This window comes from Platalea leucorodia (genome assembly GCF_965183815.1).
Source record: "Platalea leucorodia genome assembly, chromosome: 8".
NCBI lineage: Eukaryota > Metazoa > Chordata > Aves > Pelecaniformes > Threskiornithidae > Platalea > Platalea leucorodia.
Genome location: NC_138830.1, coordinates 10,071,796 through 10,089,075, shown reverse-complemented (window position 1 = coordinate 10,089,075; position 17,280 = coordinate 10,071,796). Strand labels below are relative to the sequence as shown.

General features: G+C 40.4%; 1 protein-coding gene across 1 annotated transcript in view; it reads left to right on the top strand.

The window, feature by feature from the left end:
• Window positions 1-17,280, top strand: part of MED12L (mediator complex subunit 12L) — a gene marked incomplete at both ends in the record, with an annotated part of 153,517 nt that overhangs the window by 123,976 nt on the left and 12,261 nt on the right. Inside the window, 11 exons of the mRNA XM_082320657.1 lie at window positions 850-924; window positions 1,048-1,238; window positions 1,565-1,726; window positions 4,388-4,499; window positions 5,690-5,779; window positions 8,089-8,198; window positions 8,704-8,839; window positions 9,350-9,511; window positions 10,973-11,335; window positions 12,356-12,512; window positions 13,676-13,893. Of these exons, the coding sequence (XP_082176783.1) occupies window positions 850-924; window positions 1,048-1,238; window positions 1,565-1,726; window positions 4,388-4,499; window positions 5,690-5,779; window positions 8,089-8,198; window positions 8,704-8,839; window positions 9,350-9,511; window positions 10,973-11,335; window positions 12,356-12,512; window positions 13,676-13,893 (1,776 nt within the window). The remainder of the gene's footprint in view (window positions 1-849; window positions 925-1,047; window positions 1,239-1,564; window positions 1,727-4,387; window positions 4,500-5,689; window positions 5,780-8,088; window positions 8,199-8,703; window positions 8,840-9,349; window positions 9,512-10,972; window positions 11,336-12,355; window positions 12,513-13,675; window positions 13,894-17,280) is intronic.

The following is a 17,280-nucleotide window of genomic DNA, read 5'->3' as shown; positions in this document are numbered from 1 at the left end:
TTGTACGTGCTCAGGATCCCCAGTCTCTGTGGTGAACGTTTTGTAGTGTGGCTTCTGGTGTCTCCTTACTTCTGATTCCACAGTTATGGAGGAAACAAGCATGCAGCACACTCATTGTTGCTGCTCATCATTGTCAGTCGTTAGGAAGACACTGAAAAGGGAGCTGCTTTTAGGGCTGCTCAGGTGGAGATGCCTACTGTCTCAGCAGGGCTCTGTGACAGTACTGTGGTGAAAGACACTCCTACTCCATGGAAAAGGCTCAAATGCCTTCATCGACAGTCCTAAACTGATCATTTCTTCTAATTCAGCTGCATTAGGGATATTTAATTTCTTAAACTACAAAATGGATTTTCCTTGAATAAACCTGTGAAGAATCAAGTCAGCAATATCTGGACCAGGACAAATAGCGATCAGCGTCCTGCAAAATAATCGCTTCAGCTGCTGCGTTTAATTGTGTCTAGATGGCCTTGTGCTAAATACAAATATGCCCACTTGGATGGCAACGCCATGGATTAATGTGATTACTAATGAAAGAGCAAACTACGTTTTCCGTATTTGTGTGTAACTAAGCTCAGATTTTGCAGAGAGTGAGATTTTTATTCAGAAAAGTTGCATGGTTAAAAGTATTGAGTAATGATACTAGCTACAAAGATGTGGAAGTTAATGCACATTCTTTAATAGGTCTGATATTTTGGGATGTCATTAGACTATTAAAAAGAGTAGTGACTGTGTTGATCTGCTTATAAGATGAGGCTTTTGCATGTAATGTATTCAATTATGAGATTTATTTGTTTTCTTCAGACCTGTAAAGTGTTGACATGTGTATTTATAATGTTAATTCTTACCTAGAACTTAGATCAGTGGACTCTCCGGCAGTCTTGGTTGGAGCTGCAACTAATGATCAAACAGTGCATGAAGGAGCCTGTGAGTATTTGTTTTCAAACTTTCTTATCTAAATATTTAATGCAAAAAAAGTACGTTAAATTTTAACATAGTCCATGAGCAAACATACCATGAATGTGCTAGTTTACTTATGTTTTACTGTAGGGTTCTGGGTCTGTGGCTGAAATGAACAGCTTGTTGGATAATATTGCAAAGGCGACAATAGAGGTGTTTCAGCAATCCGCTGATCTAAACAATAACTCTTCTAACTCTGGTATAGGCCTCTTCAATCCAAACTCTGTTGGAAATGCTGACACAAGTAATACAAGACAGAATGGTAAAAAGACATTCCTAAGGTATTTTTTGTAGCATCTTTTTAATTATTTTAGCCAACATGATGCTTAATTATGTGTAGATTGCCTAGACTTTTTTGCGCTTGAAACAGGAATGTACAGAAATGAGTTACCTGAAGGTTACTTCTATTTACTTTTGTTTAACAATAAATATAGTTGCTATTCTTGAATTTTCTGGAAACCAGAAATTGTGACTGCTCAGTCCACAGTAGTTACTCCAGATGCATTGTGTCAACTGCTTTATTAAAGCAGTTCAGTCTTACAACAGCTAATACTGGTTGCAAAACTACGTGGATATTTTGGCTGAAATAAGTTTGTTCTACTTCTAGTTCCTCTGAGCGGCGAGGAGTGTGGCTGGTGGCTCCCTTGATTGCAAAACTGCCTACCTCAGTTCAAGGTAGGGTCTTGAAAGCTGCGGGAGAGGAGCTGGAGAAAGGTCAGCATTTGGGGTCATCTTCTAAGAAGGAAAGAGATAGACAGAAACAAAAAAGGTACGGGAAATCCCTGTACGCAGAGCTGAAAGGTATTTTTTTGTTCCTCGGTATACTGAGGACTGGATTTTGGCTTCACAAAACCTTATTGGTTCACTTTTGTGGAGCAAAAAGTTATCAGTCCCAAACAGTGTTCAGGTTTCATTTAGTTTGAAGAAATATCATTGGTTTCAGAGGAAGAAATGTGAAAGCTTTGTACCACATCTTCCAGTGGCTATGCTGCAGCTTGGTGATGGGAAATGTTAGAGATTTAAAAGAATAGTCAGAGGGCTTGTTGTCTCTTCCCTTCTATGGCAGCAGGCCACTTTTCTTGCCATTAAGGTCCCACAATTGTCATAAGATGTCACTTAATTCCTGTTGGGACTTAAGCTTAAGCTCATCTCTAACTTTCCAAACGCATGAGAATTTCAATGTCTTAGTGGTTATTGATTTTCCTCTAGTAAGATATTCTTCCACAGTGCCTATAATTTCTTTGTACTTTCTTATGTTATGATAGAAATTACATTGAATACTATACACAACAAGGTCTCTTAGCTTCAAATACCAACCATCTTTCTTTTTGTGAAGCTCTGCCAAAATACACTTGTTCAAAAAACCAAATGACTTCTTAAAGGCTTGTGGTATTTGATTGTTGTATATGGTCCCACCATAAGTTTCTTGTTCTTACGTGTTACTAGCGTGTATTCTCTTTTTGATCACCTTCAACGTTGTTCACGCAGTATACTTTCCCTGAGCGTGGGACCAATAATTGGGCTTTGCCACTTTGTGGTACTCTTGTAAACCTGTGTTGCATGTATTGATTTTGACTTATGGTTGTCATTAAATTCTGTGGAGCCTTTTAAATCTACTGCTATTTTCCAGCCTCTTCCACCTAGCTTATTTTCCCTTTAAGGTTAGAAGATTTAATTTTTTTCTTTCTGTCATAATTGCAGTATGCCCATTACTCTGTGTTATGCTGGACCCTCCTAGTTCATCTGGGCTGTTTCTTTAATAAGCTGCTTATGTGATATATTGACCTATAGAAGTTCTGTTTGCCATGTTCAGTTTTTGAATTAAGTACACTTTTGTATTAGCTTTATGAATCCATCTCGTCCTTGTAGTTCATTTGTAATACCAGCTTGATCTGTTGTTAGACAAAAAAGACATCTTGTTTTCCGGATCTCTTTGTTAGGTGTTTCTGAGTGTTTCAGCACTTTTATTCACTGTCTCTCTTGCTACTTGCATTAGTAGAAGGGAATTTGGAACCTCTCTGTGTCTTCTGTTTCTTTTCCTGCAGGAGAGCTCTAGCGTAGAAAATCTAAACCATGCCTCTTTTAAAGCCAAAATGAAATGCCTATAGAAACTGTCAAGCTCTTCCTCCATGGTGGTTCCTATGCACAGAAGTAAAAGCATTCACAAAGTTGTTCTGTTGTAATAATAAATTAGTTCCTCGTGTGCTTTTTGAAGCTTTTCAGTCTCTTCTTGAGCGAAAACAAACTTTACTACTCTGTGAGTGACAAAACCAATGATACTATGGGAAAGTACGAGATCTTATATAACATATATAAGATCTTTCTTTCTTTTTTCAAACTCTGCTTTGTGTAGCAGGGGTAGCAATTGCAATAGCAACTGTCTTGCAAACTGTAAATTTTTTTAATGGAAATTAATGAGAAAATGAAGAGGTGGTCCTACCATGTTGTTCCTAAAATCTGAAAAATCAGTGTTTAACATGACTTTTGAAAATGCAGACTTTCTGTTTTGCTGCTTTTAGGAACCTTGGGGTTTTGCCATTCCTTTATACTAATTGTCACCTAAATTGTTGAAATCAAGTTAAATGCCAAGTGAAAATAACTGTTGAAATGAATACCTGTAATAAATACACACATGTATGTGTGGATATGTATTTATATTGTGTTTACAGATGCATGTAATTTTCAAGGAGCTTATATACCTAAAACTGCAAAAATCATTGCATGAGCTGTTACTCAAATCCCTTTGCTGACATTTTTAACTTCTCTTCTACTTCACATGTACTTCCAAATTCATCTTCGTGTATTTCTTTCAGTTTGTCTTAATTTTATGTTTATAATGGATACACATTCATCTAAAAAAAAAAAAGAATTTAAAAATCTGAAAGCCCTTGCATTGGTATGGCTTGTCTCCTACAACCAGCTAAAGCTGCATCTCAGTTTAATTACACTAAGCCCGTGTTAGAATTTTAGTGGAATTCAGGCAGCTGTCATTCTAATCAGTGCTTGCAGGGGAAACTTACTTGGGATTCACTTCAGACCACTAACATGGATTAGAAACTTTAGCTGCCTAATCTCCACTAAAATTATATCCCTGGTTAATCAAAGTAGTCTTAAAATAACAGGCTCTGTTTCTGAGTCAGGCCTTCAAGTGTCCATGCAATTCTTGGTCATACAGTGCCCTGAGCTAGGTGGGTTCTCCGTAATGACATGCATAATATGTGCGTTTTTACTGGCTGGTGCTCTGCCTTCTTATGTGCATGTTCTTTTAATTCATCTGGCAAGGCTTTAATTTACTAAAACAGAAACAGACATAGATGCAGGCAATGCCACTTCCAGGAAAAAAAAAAGTAGACAAAACAAGGAAGGGAGTGAGGATGGGAAGTATCAAAATAACTTTACTAATTGACTTCTGTGTTTGCCTCTCTTAAAGCATGTCTCTCTTGAGTCAGCAACCTTTCCTTTCATTGGTGCTTACTTGCCTTAAGGGACAGGATGAGCAACGGGAAGGGCTTCTAACATCACTGCAGAATCAAGTTAATCAGGTAAAACAAGCACATAACCATGAGCACCTTTTGTTAGATGTTTCATGTGTCATCAGTTTTATGTGTTTATGATGGTGTAAAACCAGGAAAATTACAGTGCAGTGGTATGCCAAAAGGAACAGTCCATGGAAGGAAGAACGGGGAAGTGTTTGTTCCTTTTTTTCTAAAATTGTTACAGAGAAATAAAATGAACTTGGAGTCTGATTTCAGTTCTTTCCAGGAAAAACAATAAAAGATGTTTGTCCTCAGGAACAGTCTTCTCAGTCTCTACCTTGATCATAAAAAGTTTTTATAAGTTTGAAACTTTCTTCTTTAGGCGAACCCTTCATCTTCTCCAGTGGGTACAGATTAAGTTGTTTTATCATATTTTAGAAAACAATATTGCTAATCCCAAACTGGTCCATTGCCTACAGCTCTTCCTTTGGATCACTTGTGCCTACTCACAACCTCTGCTGATTCTGCTCTAGACTTCCTGCTCCCATCTGGTTCATGCTTTAGCCTAAAATAGCTCCTGAAGACTGTCTTTAAAATGAATATATACAGTGCCCAGTGTAGTGGGTGCATGTTTCCTTTCTTTTGTCTCTAGTTTCTATGAATTACTGTGACAATGAAAATTCATACCTGTAGGGCTGTTATTTTCTCATACTGCCTCTCAGCTCAGGTCCGGGCTATGACGTAGGTCCATATCCTAGTTAAATTCATTCCTTTGATGCTTTTTTCCCCTGGTGTTACTGGCATTTGGGCTTTCCTTTTGCTGTATGGGTTCTCCCCTGAAATGCAACCGGTCCAGGTTCCCTAAGGTTCTGGTCATTTCTCATCCAGAGATCCCACCAGATCCTGTTGGGAAGCTGCATCCAGTGCAAAAGATCTATTTACTTACCCGTGGTGAACAGCTAAATAGGGTGTTTGAAACTATTTTTAATAAATGCATAACAAAGCTGCTTATTTTCTTTTTGCTGCAACGGGAAGATCTAGTAACACAATTGATAGCAGATTATCAGATCTTTACAAATTAATTTTTTTCCTCCACTAGTTTGCTTAATCTGCTCTAAGCCTTAAACAGACATGAGGATAAAAAGGTTAATATCCTTTTATGATTCCTTATAGATAATGGTCACAAAACTTAAACCTCAAAGGGAGAACATTCCTTTACAGGAAGAAAACAACCTTAATCAAATGCCTTTTCTTAGATCCTTAGTAACTGGAGGGAAGAACGGTACCAAGATGATGTTAAAGCTAGGCAAATGATGCATGAAGCCCTACAACTTCGTCTTAACTTGGTAAGAAAAACTTGTGTGTTTATTCTGATGTTATAAAAAGAAGTAGCAGGTACTCTGGAGTAGGTGGTAAGGAGCAAGAAGCACTGCATCAGGGCAATGCGGGGGCCAGGGCTCCCTGAGAGCTGGCAGCTCCCAGCCCATCAGGCTGCATCCCAGCAGCTCCACTGGGATGGGGACGGGCTGAGTCCACGCCAGGATGTCAGCCCACAGCAGGGGGTCAGGATCAGGCCCAGCGAGGGGAGCCAGGGTCAGACACGGCCCTAGCATGGCCAGGCAGGACCATGGGGGCAGGCTGAGGCTCCTGGGCCAGGGACGGAGGTGGGGGTGGCCAGGGACAGCGAGGGCTGTCAGGGCCCCCTCGGCCCTGACACAAGGAGTCTCTGCTCCATTGGTGTTCATCTGTGCTTTTCCTGTCTCTCTTGTTTCAGCTGGTGCTTCCTGGCCATAACGTTTGGACATTGTTCCTATAAAATGAATAGGAAGGACAGCGTATACCTTATTCATGCCTTATTTTTGTGCTGCTTTCTTCCTTTCAGTGTGCCTGGAACTTCAGAAATGTATCATGTTTTTGTGGACATTCAAAGCTGTTGTCCACCAATGGTTTATTCCCATGTAACAAGCAGTGATTTTATGGAATTAGGCAGTCCATGTAGTTGAGACTTTCAGAGCTCTCAGGGAATATAACATTTGGCTATTTAACTTACATGTGCAATTTCAGTTGCTGCTATTTGGATACATGTATTAATCAACTTAGAAAGTTTCCATCAAGTTCTCCAACGTCCCACATCTCTTAAAACCTCTGTACCAGATATCAGGGCCACCGCAGCTCGTTTAGCACAGTGCAGTAGGTGTGTGGAGACTACATGTAAGGCCAAATGAGGGAGCACCGAGGTAGGGGTAACACTGCAGCGTTGTTCTCTTCCCATCTCTTTGGAAGCTGCTTAGATGTGGCTGTGCAACCAGAGGGGTAACCACAGCCTTGCGCTGCCATTGGTTCAGGCCAAGGGGACTTGAGCCAGCTGTGACCAGCTTTGGGACTGCTGTGGCTGCACTTAAACTAAAGCAGCTCTCACCTGCCACTGAGTACTGTGGAGACAGGCACTTTGTCATGCATTGAGAGAACTCTTGATTTGGACAATATTTGGTTTATTATTAAAGCAGCAAGATTTTAGCCTTTTGTAAACCATAAACCACTTACATAGTTCAAGGAGTAATCTTCTTAGATACAAACTCAACAAGGAGCTAAAAGCAGGTACTGAGAATTGGAACAGTCTCTGCATTTATTGAGCAAGACACAACCCTGAAATAAGCTTTAAGCATGGGGAAGAATTGTGTGAAGTGAAACAGCTACAAACACAATGAAGGGATTTAGAGCGATTATAAACATGACAAAAAAAAAAAAAAAAGATTTATTTTTGGAAAGTTGTGAAGTGGGAAACATCAGGAAAGATGATTTGATGCAGATATTGGGATAATGTGCAAAACAGCGAAGCTGACAGTAGCGTCATGGTAGAGAAGGAAGACCCTGGGCTGCAGTGCAGCAGTAAGGAAAGAGCAGTGTCGTTTTGACGTAACCTCTCTTAGGCATCCTGTTGTGCAACAGGGAGGTGTTTTCTGCTTTACAGAGTTGTCACTGAAGGCTTGAGCTGTGCTTTCATTAGCTTGAAGTGTTCTACCTTTGAAATTTGGGGGTTGGACTCTCTTCTGACCAGTTTGGTAATCAGGCTTGCAACTTGAGCAGGTATCTTGTGTTATTGCAGTTTGGTCCTTTGAAGGATGTGTTTTGCTAAAATGGCTCCTTCTCAAAGCCAGGGCATATTTTACAGTATCATACTATACTGGTAGAAACAGTGACAAATTGTTCATAGGGTAAAATATTTAGCAGTTTTCATTTTCAATCAATGCTATATTGTTCTTCAGATTTTTTTTATCTTTGCACTGGACATGAATGTCTAATTTTTGGGTGTGGGAGCAAAGTGATAACTATGAAGTTTTAATTCAACACCTTTTCAGTTCTGGGAAATTTTTCACTGACTTCAGTTTGTTGCATTAAACATGAAAGTGAAAATATGAAACTGAAGGAGCAGTGTAATAATAGTTTGCTTTCCTATAGTTCCTTCTTAGGAGAAGCTTTCTGCTGGGAGCGTGGGGGGGGAGAAAAAGTTATTTAAAGTCAGCACTTCAACACGGCACACAAGAACTCATGGGACTGGATAGCAGTTTTGTTCATAAGTAGTAACATATGATAAGGGAAGCGTGCATCTGTGAGATATATGCAGAGCCTTGCTATCTGCTGTATTATTTTGCAGGTAGGTGGCATGTTTGATACTGTGCAGAGGAGTACCCAGTGGACCACAGACTGGGCACTTCTGCTCCTCCAGATAATCACTTCAGGAACTGTTGATATGCAGACCAACAAGTATGTCTGCGCTATTTAAACAAACTAATTCATGTCCTTAGTGCTTTTATGTTTAGATTGCATGTATGTTATTGATAAATTTTTCTTACTATTATCCTATTACTGTTTGAGTGCAACTTACATGCTCAGTGCTGGTCTTGCTTGGGGAGCGCCTCTATTTTGGAAAGCACTGGAGCCACTGTTTACACTCTTCCTTAACAAGCATGTACCTGAGCACTTTCCTAAGTCAGAGCTTGTAATTCCTCATGACTTTCTGTTAGCACTTTGTGCTGCCTGCAGCTCTGAGCTGGGGTTTATAATAAGATTTGTGTGTACGTCTTGACAGTCCACCTGCATGTATACACTGGGGCTTACGCATGCAAGCTGAGATGTGTGTGTATGCAGAAGGCCCTGAAAAACCCAGCTTGTCTAAAGAACTGCGTCTGTGGCCTTTGCTGTGAATATCTGTCCCTGGATCTCTTGGCAATCGGCAGTTCTTCAGGGTAATACTTGTCTTTACTCTCAGTGAATTGTTCACAACCGTGCTCGATATGCTGGGCGTCCTCATCAACGGGACGCTTGCCTCCGACTTGTCAAATGCTTCCCAAGGAGGGCCTGAGGAAAACAAGAGGGCTTACATGAATTTAGTGAAAAAATTAAAAGTAAGTGTTATGTCTTGTCATTTTCAGCATTTCTTTCGAATCGCATTCGGTGCTCATCTTTTAATCGTGTCATTTCTAGTGTCTGGGAAGGCCTCTTGGAAAAAGAGGAGAGACTGAAACAGCACTAGTGATAACAAGGAGAAAAAGAAGAAAATAAGAATACAGGAATGTGGGTGTGGGAAGACAGACTTCTAGTATTTTCTTCATATTAAATTACATATAGGGACCCTGCAAGACACTTAGTTGCTTTCATTAATGTTTGAGACACTGAATTTGTATTACATATTTTCTACAATCTGTTTAAACAAGAGATGAAAAGATAACTTACATTCTTAGAAAAGAAAACAAAAAAAACCTCTTGCAAAGCCACTTGTTTAAATTTAGTAAAAGTACAAGGAAATGATTCATCCAGAAACCAGTGATTTTCTAATAGTGAAAGCAGTGCAATGTTTCTCTTCCTTTCCCCCTCCCCCCCTTTCTGTTTGATTGATTGATGCATTTATTCTCTAGAAAGAGCTAGGAGACAAGCGGTCAGAAAGCATTGACAAAGTTCGCCAGCTGCTCCCTTTGCCAAAGCAGACGTGTGATATTATTACTTGTGAGCCAATGGGATCCTTGATCGACACCAAGGGGAACAAAATTGCAGGATTTGACTCCATTGATAAGAAACAGGCAAGAGTAAATGTTTGCTTTCATCTCAGTTTTTCCATGATTGTTGAAGCATAGGAAATTCAAGCAAACAGGTACAGCTTGTCCAGTACACACGTTTATATGCAGTATCATAAAAGCATTGTACTTCTGCTGTAATACGGCTTTCTAATGCACTCCAGCCACAGCAATGCAGTCTCTTTTAAACAGGTAGGCTTTCTGCGAGCAATAATGCCAAAAGTGAGGAATGCTGGGCTTGTAGAATAATACCTTTAGAAATAGTTGCAAATGACAGACGGTGTTTTGGTCTCAAATGTATTTCTGTTCCAAATATTTTTGCACAGTTTTTGTTTGCATGATTCATGTGAAAATTCTCAGGCAGAGTGTGAAACCTGGAGCAGGTTTAGAGAGAGGCACGCGGGGAGTTGTTAAACCCCAGCTGAACGGGTTTGAGCAGCCTAGTGTGACCTGCACCATGCACCAACAGCACCACCCCTGCAGCAGCACCGACAGTGATTCCGTCCTCCTCTCCCTGACAATTCACTGATACCTGCAGATAGTCTCAGAGCTTTAGATATATATGCATCTTTAATGGAAACAGTTTTATGCCACTTGTACAAATTCAAGAGTTTGGGTAACTTTTCACGATTTGTTTAAAATCGGTCATCGTGTTTGCTGTATGTCCTTCCTCGTTAAATCTGCAGAGTACATGGTCAACTTGTAACTGCTAATGTGATGAGTGTTGACATAAGCTTGCTCAGTTTTTGCATTATAGGGTCTTGACTGGAGCCAACTCCACAAAAGTTGCCAAAAAGGAAATTACATTTGACTTGGAGTTGAACAGCAGAAGCTCTTACAGAAGGATTTGTTTTTCAAGCAGAATCCTACATTTGAGAGCTCATTTAACCTGGGAACCTTTTAACCTGTTACGTGCTGGGAGGAAGCTGGCAGGTGTGATCCTGCTTACAAAAGACAGAGGAAAAATGGCGGGGGGAAAGTGTATTAGTTGCTTTGGATTTTTTGGGAATACAAAGGCACACATAATTTTTTTAAGTTAATTTATTTAAAAGAGAAGGATAGAGCTTAGGATAGAGCTTTTTATTCTGCAGACTCAGTAGGCATTTTTTTGTGATATACTGCTTAGGCTTATCTCCCCTTAATTGAATATGTAAACTTTTAGCAAGTGTATTCTCAGATTAGCAATTTTTGATAGATATTTGACTTTTCCTCCAAAAAACAATAGATGGAACTTGAGATTTTTAGGATAGCTATAAGCAAATGGTACTATAAAAATATAATTGCTTTTATCTAGTGGTAGCCTTGGATAGAGGTTAAAATCCCACCAGTATGCATTTGGTACATTTTGTGAAAGGGAAAAAATCCTTAGTGGATTTTTCTGACTCAAATAATGATGTACCAAAGCAAGTAGTCTGCCCTAGTGTTCTATTTTCCTAAAACACTAACTTCACTTTTATTCTGAAACAGGGTCTTCAGGTTTCAACAAAACAAAAGGTGTCCCCTTGGGATTTATTTGAAGGTCACAAAAATCCTGCTCCTCTCTCCTGGGCATGGTTTGGTACAGTTCGTGTTGACAGGAAAGTGATAAAGTATGAGGAGCAGCAGCATCTCCTCCTGTACCACACACACACCAAACCCAAGCCACGGAGTTACTACCTCGAGCCCTTGCCCCTTCCTCCAGAGGAGGAGGAGGAAGAGCCCACCACACCTGTCTCTCAGGAACCAGAAAGAAAGTCAGGAGAGCTCTCAGATCAGGGAAAACTTGCCACAGACGATGAGAAGAAGACAAAGGGCAGGAAGCGAAAGTCAAAGTCAAGCTCAAGGGCTGATGTAAGTAGTTGATGCCCCATACAAAACTTGTAATACCTCGCCAAAGCATCTGATGTTGCATGGGCTGTCTTAGCTGCCTTCAGAAATTGTTCTGCACGTGGAGGAGCGGGTCTTAATAAAGAGAGTGAATGGAGATGGTCAGAAGGAAGGTGGATTTCTATCGAATAGAGCTCAGTGTAGAGGAATGTACTGTGCTTAGGACCTTACGTGCTATGTAAAATATGCTAGACTGGATGTTACTCACTAAATATTATTTGGATCCCGTATATGCTTTCTCTTGTTTGGTGTAAAGTACAGCTGTTGTTGTTTGTATCAATTTCTAAAATTCCTCATGTTCAAATTATGTTGAGAGCAAACATGCTGGTTCAAACCCAGGTCCCTTTCAAATGGAAACCAACTTGCAAGAAGCTCTTTCACATAGATAAACTGGTTTACTGTGAAGTTTGTTCTGGTTTCTGAGACACTTTCTCTTTTGATTTTAATGGTTTTTGAGCTGAAGAATGACATAGAGCACGGTTTTGAAAAACATGCCTGGCACCACCCAAATAATAACGTACGTTTCCAGTAGCATCATTCTGTGCGATTACAGCTTCTTCACGCTGCTGCCAGTGTAGTCGTAGCTGCTGTAGACATGATAGTATTCCATTAACATCCAGCTGGTTTGTCAGTGTGTTGCGTTTTAAGTAGCTGTAATTTTAAGATCATTTTCTGGCCTTTTTGATGTTTCAGTTAAGTTCCTCCTGTTATTTATATACTGATACAGTAAGCTGTCCTTGTGCTATACCTAATTATAGCCGGCAGAAAATACTTGCTAGTAAGGTAAAAATGGATGGTGCGTCTCTGAAGTTGTTAGCATTAATTACCTGTGGGCAGCCTGAGACTTAATCTGTTTTTTACATTGTTGCAAACGACAATGGGAACTGTCTCTGTCCTTTAATAATTTAGTAGGAAAATTGGCATTATTTATGAGTTAGTAAGGTATGAATGTCAGTAACATTCACTTTTACTGTATATTTTAAGGAATATCCACAGAACAACTTATATAGAGTGCCTCCCACTTATTCACCAATTTCCTCTCAAATGATGCACCATCCTCAGTCTGCCTTGTGGGGTTACAACATCATGGGACAGCCGCAGCAGCCTGGCTTCTTTGTGCAGAACCAGCCCCTCCCACCAGGTACGTGTAGGCTTTGAATTCACAGACGTGGGGCTTTATTATTTGATGTATGATAAAAATTGACTTCTTGTAACCACATTTGGTTTCTAACTTTCTCTGAAGCAGGCTGTGTCTGCTGATGCCATTTATTTTATTCCTTAGTTAGCCCTTTTTTTTTGAAGGGCTTTCTATTATCAGTTGTGGGTCTGTCTTTATTAAGCTATTAAACTTTTTTGGTAGATAAGCAAAAATGACCTACTGTGGTGATAATATAAGAACGCTGGTAGAAGTTCAATGAGGAGTGAAATAAGACAGGGATGATTAAAAGGAACAAATGACCTTTGGGTTATTTCTTCTTTGATTCACACCAAGAACCATGGTGGCTAATTTAACATCTGCTAGATGGAATAAATAAATCCATGGGTTCAGGTTTTTTTCAGGATTTGTGATATGTACTTAATTATTTGTAGGCTTGTTTTGTTTCTTCCAGTTAATGTGTATACAATTTAACATAGGTATTTTTACTTGCTCTAGGGGGCAGCAGTTTATGATGTTTTGAGAAATACTATTCTGTCCTTCTCAGATATTATGCAGAAGTTTAGAAGTTTGGTTCCAGTTACAAATGTTAAATATTTTTTCTGAAGCTCCAAATACAACTAAATCTGTATTTAAGTGCATAAAAGTCTTCAGAAAATACCAGACAGTGGCTACAAAGTTAAGGAAATGCTGATTTAAAAAAAAATATGTATAAGATTACCTTCATAAGTCTAACATATAGATAGGTACATGATTTTTATCAAATAGCATAGAGTGCATAAATTACTGCCATCTCATGATAAAATTTTCTTGACATCATAAGCTGTTCATATCATGCTTTTGATCTGACACGTAACTTTGTTTTTTCAGCAGTAGTCAGACGTTTTATGTGTTGTAGAACATACAACAGCCCATAGCCTGTTTACTTTTTGTTTTCATTTACAAGTGGTAGTCTTCTAAGTTATGTTGCCTATTCAATTTTTCCGACCAGTAATCTGGTTTAATCCAGTTCACTGCCTTTACAGAGATAAGTTTATCATCATTATTGTAGAGCTAACGAAATAGGAGTTGATGAATTAGCAGTGATCTGTACCAACAACGTTCTTATGGAAGGCAGAGAACGCATTTGTGTTTTGGGTGGTTTTTAGGTGGTTCCAGGCTGGATCCGACAGGCTCCTTTGTTCCAACTAATACGAAGCAAGCCCTGTCGAACATGCTGCAGCGGCGCTCTGGCACCATCATGCAGCCCCCCTCTCTCCATGCAATCACGCCTCAGCAGCAATTGCTCCAGATGAAACTCCTGCAGCAAGAGCAGCAGCAGCAGCGGCTCCTCAGGCAGCAAGCACAGTCACGGTCTCTCCAACAGGTTTGTCCAAACCCCCAAGTCTGAAGAGCAACACAGTTGTTTTGCCTTCCATTGGGGCTGCTTGCGTGCATAGGCTTATGGAGTGGAGAGCCAGCTGATATTTACAGTTGCAGTAACTCCCCAAATATTGCTTAACCAGAACGATCTGCTTTTAAATTTCATTTGCCCTTTGGTCTCTTATCCCTTTCTATTTCTCCTGTGTTTCATAAAATCAGGTTTTGCTTCTGCTACTTGATGATATACTTGTTCCCTGTTGTGTTGCAGAGGCTTTCGTAGTGGAATTGCATAGTGCTATGTACCACCAAGCTACAAGTAAGCAGCAGAGGCACAGCGATGCTCTTCACAATTAAAAATCCAGGAAGTCCAGCAGGAGCCATTTCCATACACGTGTACACGCAGATGCCCACGTTCTCTAGAAGTAGCTAGTATTTCTTATCCTAACATTTCTGCAGAGTACAGCTGCTGTGTGCCAAACCGCACGTGGCTATTGTGCAAAACCCTTTCGCGCCTGAGCTAGTTTCAGAATATGGCTACAGACAGGCTGCTTTTGAATTGGTGATGTAAGAACAGAAGATTGGTTTTTGGATCCCAGATAACCAGCAATATGTGTACAGTAGTTGGTGGTAAAACCAATAACTTCTCTACCTTTATTTTAAAGTCCTTCTGTACCCATTCTTACCCTCACTGCAGTATATATTACATTGCCCTTATGCTGTCTTGCCTTCAAACTCTGTGATGTGCCCTCTTTGCTCAAAACAGTAAAAATTTTCAGCAAATATCCTCATAATTTCTCCCACACTGTCTCTGTTTTGTTAGAGCTCTCTCATTGTCTTTCTCATCCCTCTTTCAGTCTCTCTGCTATGATGCATGCAAAGCCCTCTGTAGTGCTTAAATTGCTGATGGGCTACAGTAGTTTTATATGGGGCTGTTCATAATTGTGAAACTAGGGTTTCTTTGTATGTGTCCTGTCTTCTACCTTAAAAAAAAAAAACCAAAAAACACCAGCCCCAAAAGCTCGGGATGTGTTTCATAATATCAGTGGTACGGTGGATATTGGATCCCTCATTGGTGTCCTGCAGGCACTACGAGGTACTAAGGATTAGGTACCCTAAATATTCAGGTACTGGGCTCTACAGTTAACCCTGTAGCATTGCTTACATTAGGCAGTTTATCACTGTTTTAGTGTTAGGTCCAACTGGCTTTCAAGTACTCTGATAGAATACAGGCTTAAATAAGAGCCTTAAGTAAACAAATGATGATGACTGCTTATGGCTAGGTGGATCAAAAAGCAATAATTGAAGATCTAAATTAACATTACTCTCACATTTAAGAAAGGCTGTTGTTTAACACTGTCACGTTTAGAGGATAAGAGATGTTGCATTTCCCTTTTGGTTTCAGACAGGGACAGTACCTGAGGTGTTAAGAACAATGGTTAACTTCTTCTCCAAACTGCTGCATAGACAGGTTGTCAGTAAGGAGAATAAACTTATAATGAAGTCATGAACGTATGTCTAAATAAGATTAACAAGGTACCCATGATGAACTTTTTCATAAAATTCGTATTGAACTTTTACAATGTAAAAGTTGCAGTAAAATTCAACAGGGTAGGTTCAGATGCGTATTTCAGCTAACATGATATGCTGGATGTTCGTCAGTCAATGGTTCTGTATCAACTGTGTTTTTATTTCAGCAGTAAGTCAGTGTAAGTTAAACTGATGTAAAGCAAGTCAAACCAGAGCCATCCAAACCCAGCCTTTGTTTCCCGGTTACTTCCACACAGTGGCATGCAGAGCCGGGTCCTTTGTGGTGTGCTGGGGAGTACCACAGATGGACACATTGTTTTCTGTTCTAATATTCTGGTTCTACTTTCTAATTTCTGGTTCTAGTATTTTGTCTTAGTGGATGTTTGGAAAGGTTCATTCATCCTGACTCTTGAAAACTTTCACTGTCATGAAAAGAATGAACAATTCACCAGGCCGTCCTGTTTGCTTTCCTTGTTGTCTAAGCATGTGCTGGCAATGCTGACACCAGAGGAACCCCTCCAAGGTCCCAGTGGCACTGGGGCTTTGCACACTCCCTGCACCCTGGGCTGCCCCAGTGGGACACCTGCCTGCAGGCACGGTGCTCTGGATGAGAAATGTGTCCCTGGGGAACTTGGGGTAGTTCTTCCTGCGGTCCTGGATTTAGAGTACAAAATGCTATGGCAGTGTACAAGCCTGAAGGTAGCATTTGAAAATTTAGGAACAAGATGATTCGTAAGCATTGCTACTCTGTGTTGTATGTTGTTAGGCAGAGCTTAAATAAGGAAGGTTTCTTCTTTGGTTTTTATGTTTCTGCAGCTGCAGAATGAAATTACCTACTCAGCTTGAAATCTCTGGCACTGGTGTGGACAGTTCTGTAAAATCAGTCCAGAAGGACTCTGCTCTTTAGTGCTGTGCCATACATGCTGTGCTCTTGACAACAAATAGCTATGGTGCAAGGTCTTTAAGAACTATGACTTGTTAAAAAAACTTTGAGTATTTTATATAGAATTAATAGACTCCTGTGGATGGTAAGGAGTCCTTTCCACATTTAGAGTTTCTGTTCATAAATTCCATAAAAGTATTGAGGTTCATTAGCATAAAAACCAACTAAAAGGACCTTGTTAGCATTCCTAAACGCCAGCGTTCTTTGAGTACATACAGGTGAGCTCTGTAAAGGTGCTGTACTGCTCCACTAACAATCTGAGCCTAATCATGTATATTTGTATTGTTTGCTATTTTCTCGCCTGTCCTTTTCCTTTAGGATGTCTGTAGCACTGCTGTATCCCTTCAAGATGGCTTTGACAACATAATGGTAACCACTCTGAGACCGTGAACTTCTCTTTATTTTTTCTTTCGCACAAACATGCATTTCTTTCAACACACAGGCTGCACACTTTGCTTTTGATGAGAATGCTACGCTTTGGCACTCCTCTCACCTAGGTAGCGCAGTGGCTGCATGTGGGAAGGCTGTGAAGACACTTGCACACATAAAGTATTTTTTTTCTTACAAATATTTCCAATAACTGCATCACTGATCAATTTTTTTCCTCTTCTGTTGTATTTCTCGCTGTGAAGGATTAGATATGTCCAATGCCATGGCCATCTAAGCATGGCTGGTGTGTTCCCATTCTGCCCTCGTCTCCCCGCTGGCGGCTGGGTCTGCTCCTCTCTGCTGCCATCCACTGTGGCAGCTTCTGCCATGACATAAGGTGGGATAGCGGTGACTGCCATGTCAGATGAGCGGTAAGGGATAGACCACACGCCCTTTTTGGCCAGCGCGTGCCACCAGCGCTTCCCAGGCAGCCTGTGGAGCTGTTCCTGGCGTGGGCCTGTTCTGCTGCAGTGGGACGCAGTCGTGCCGCTC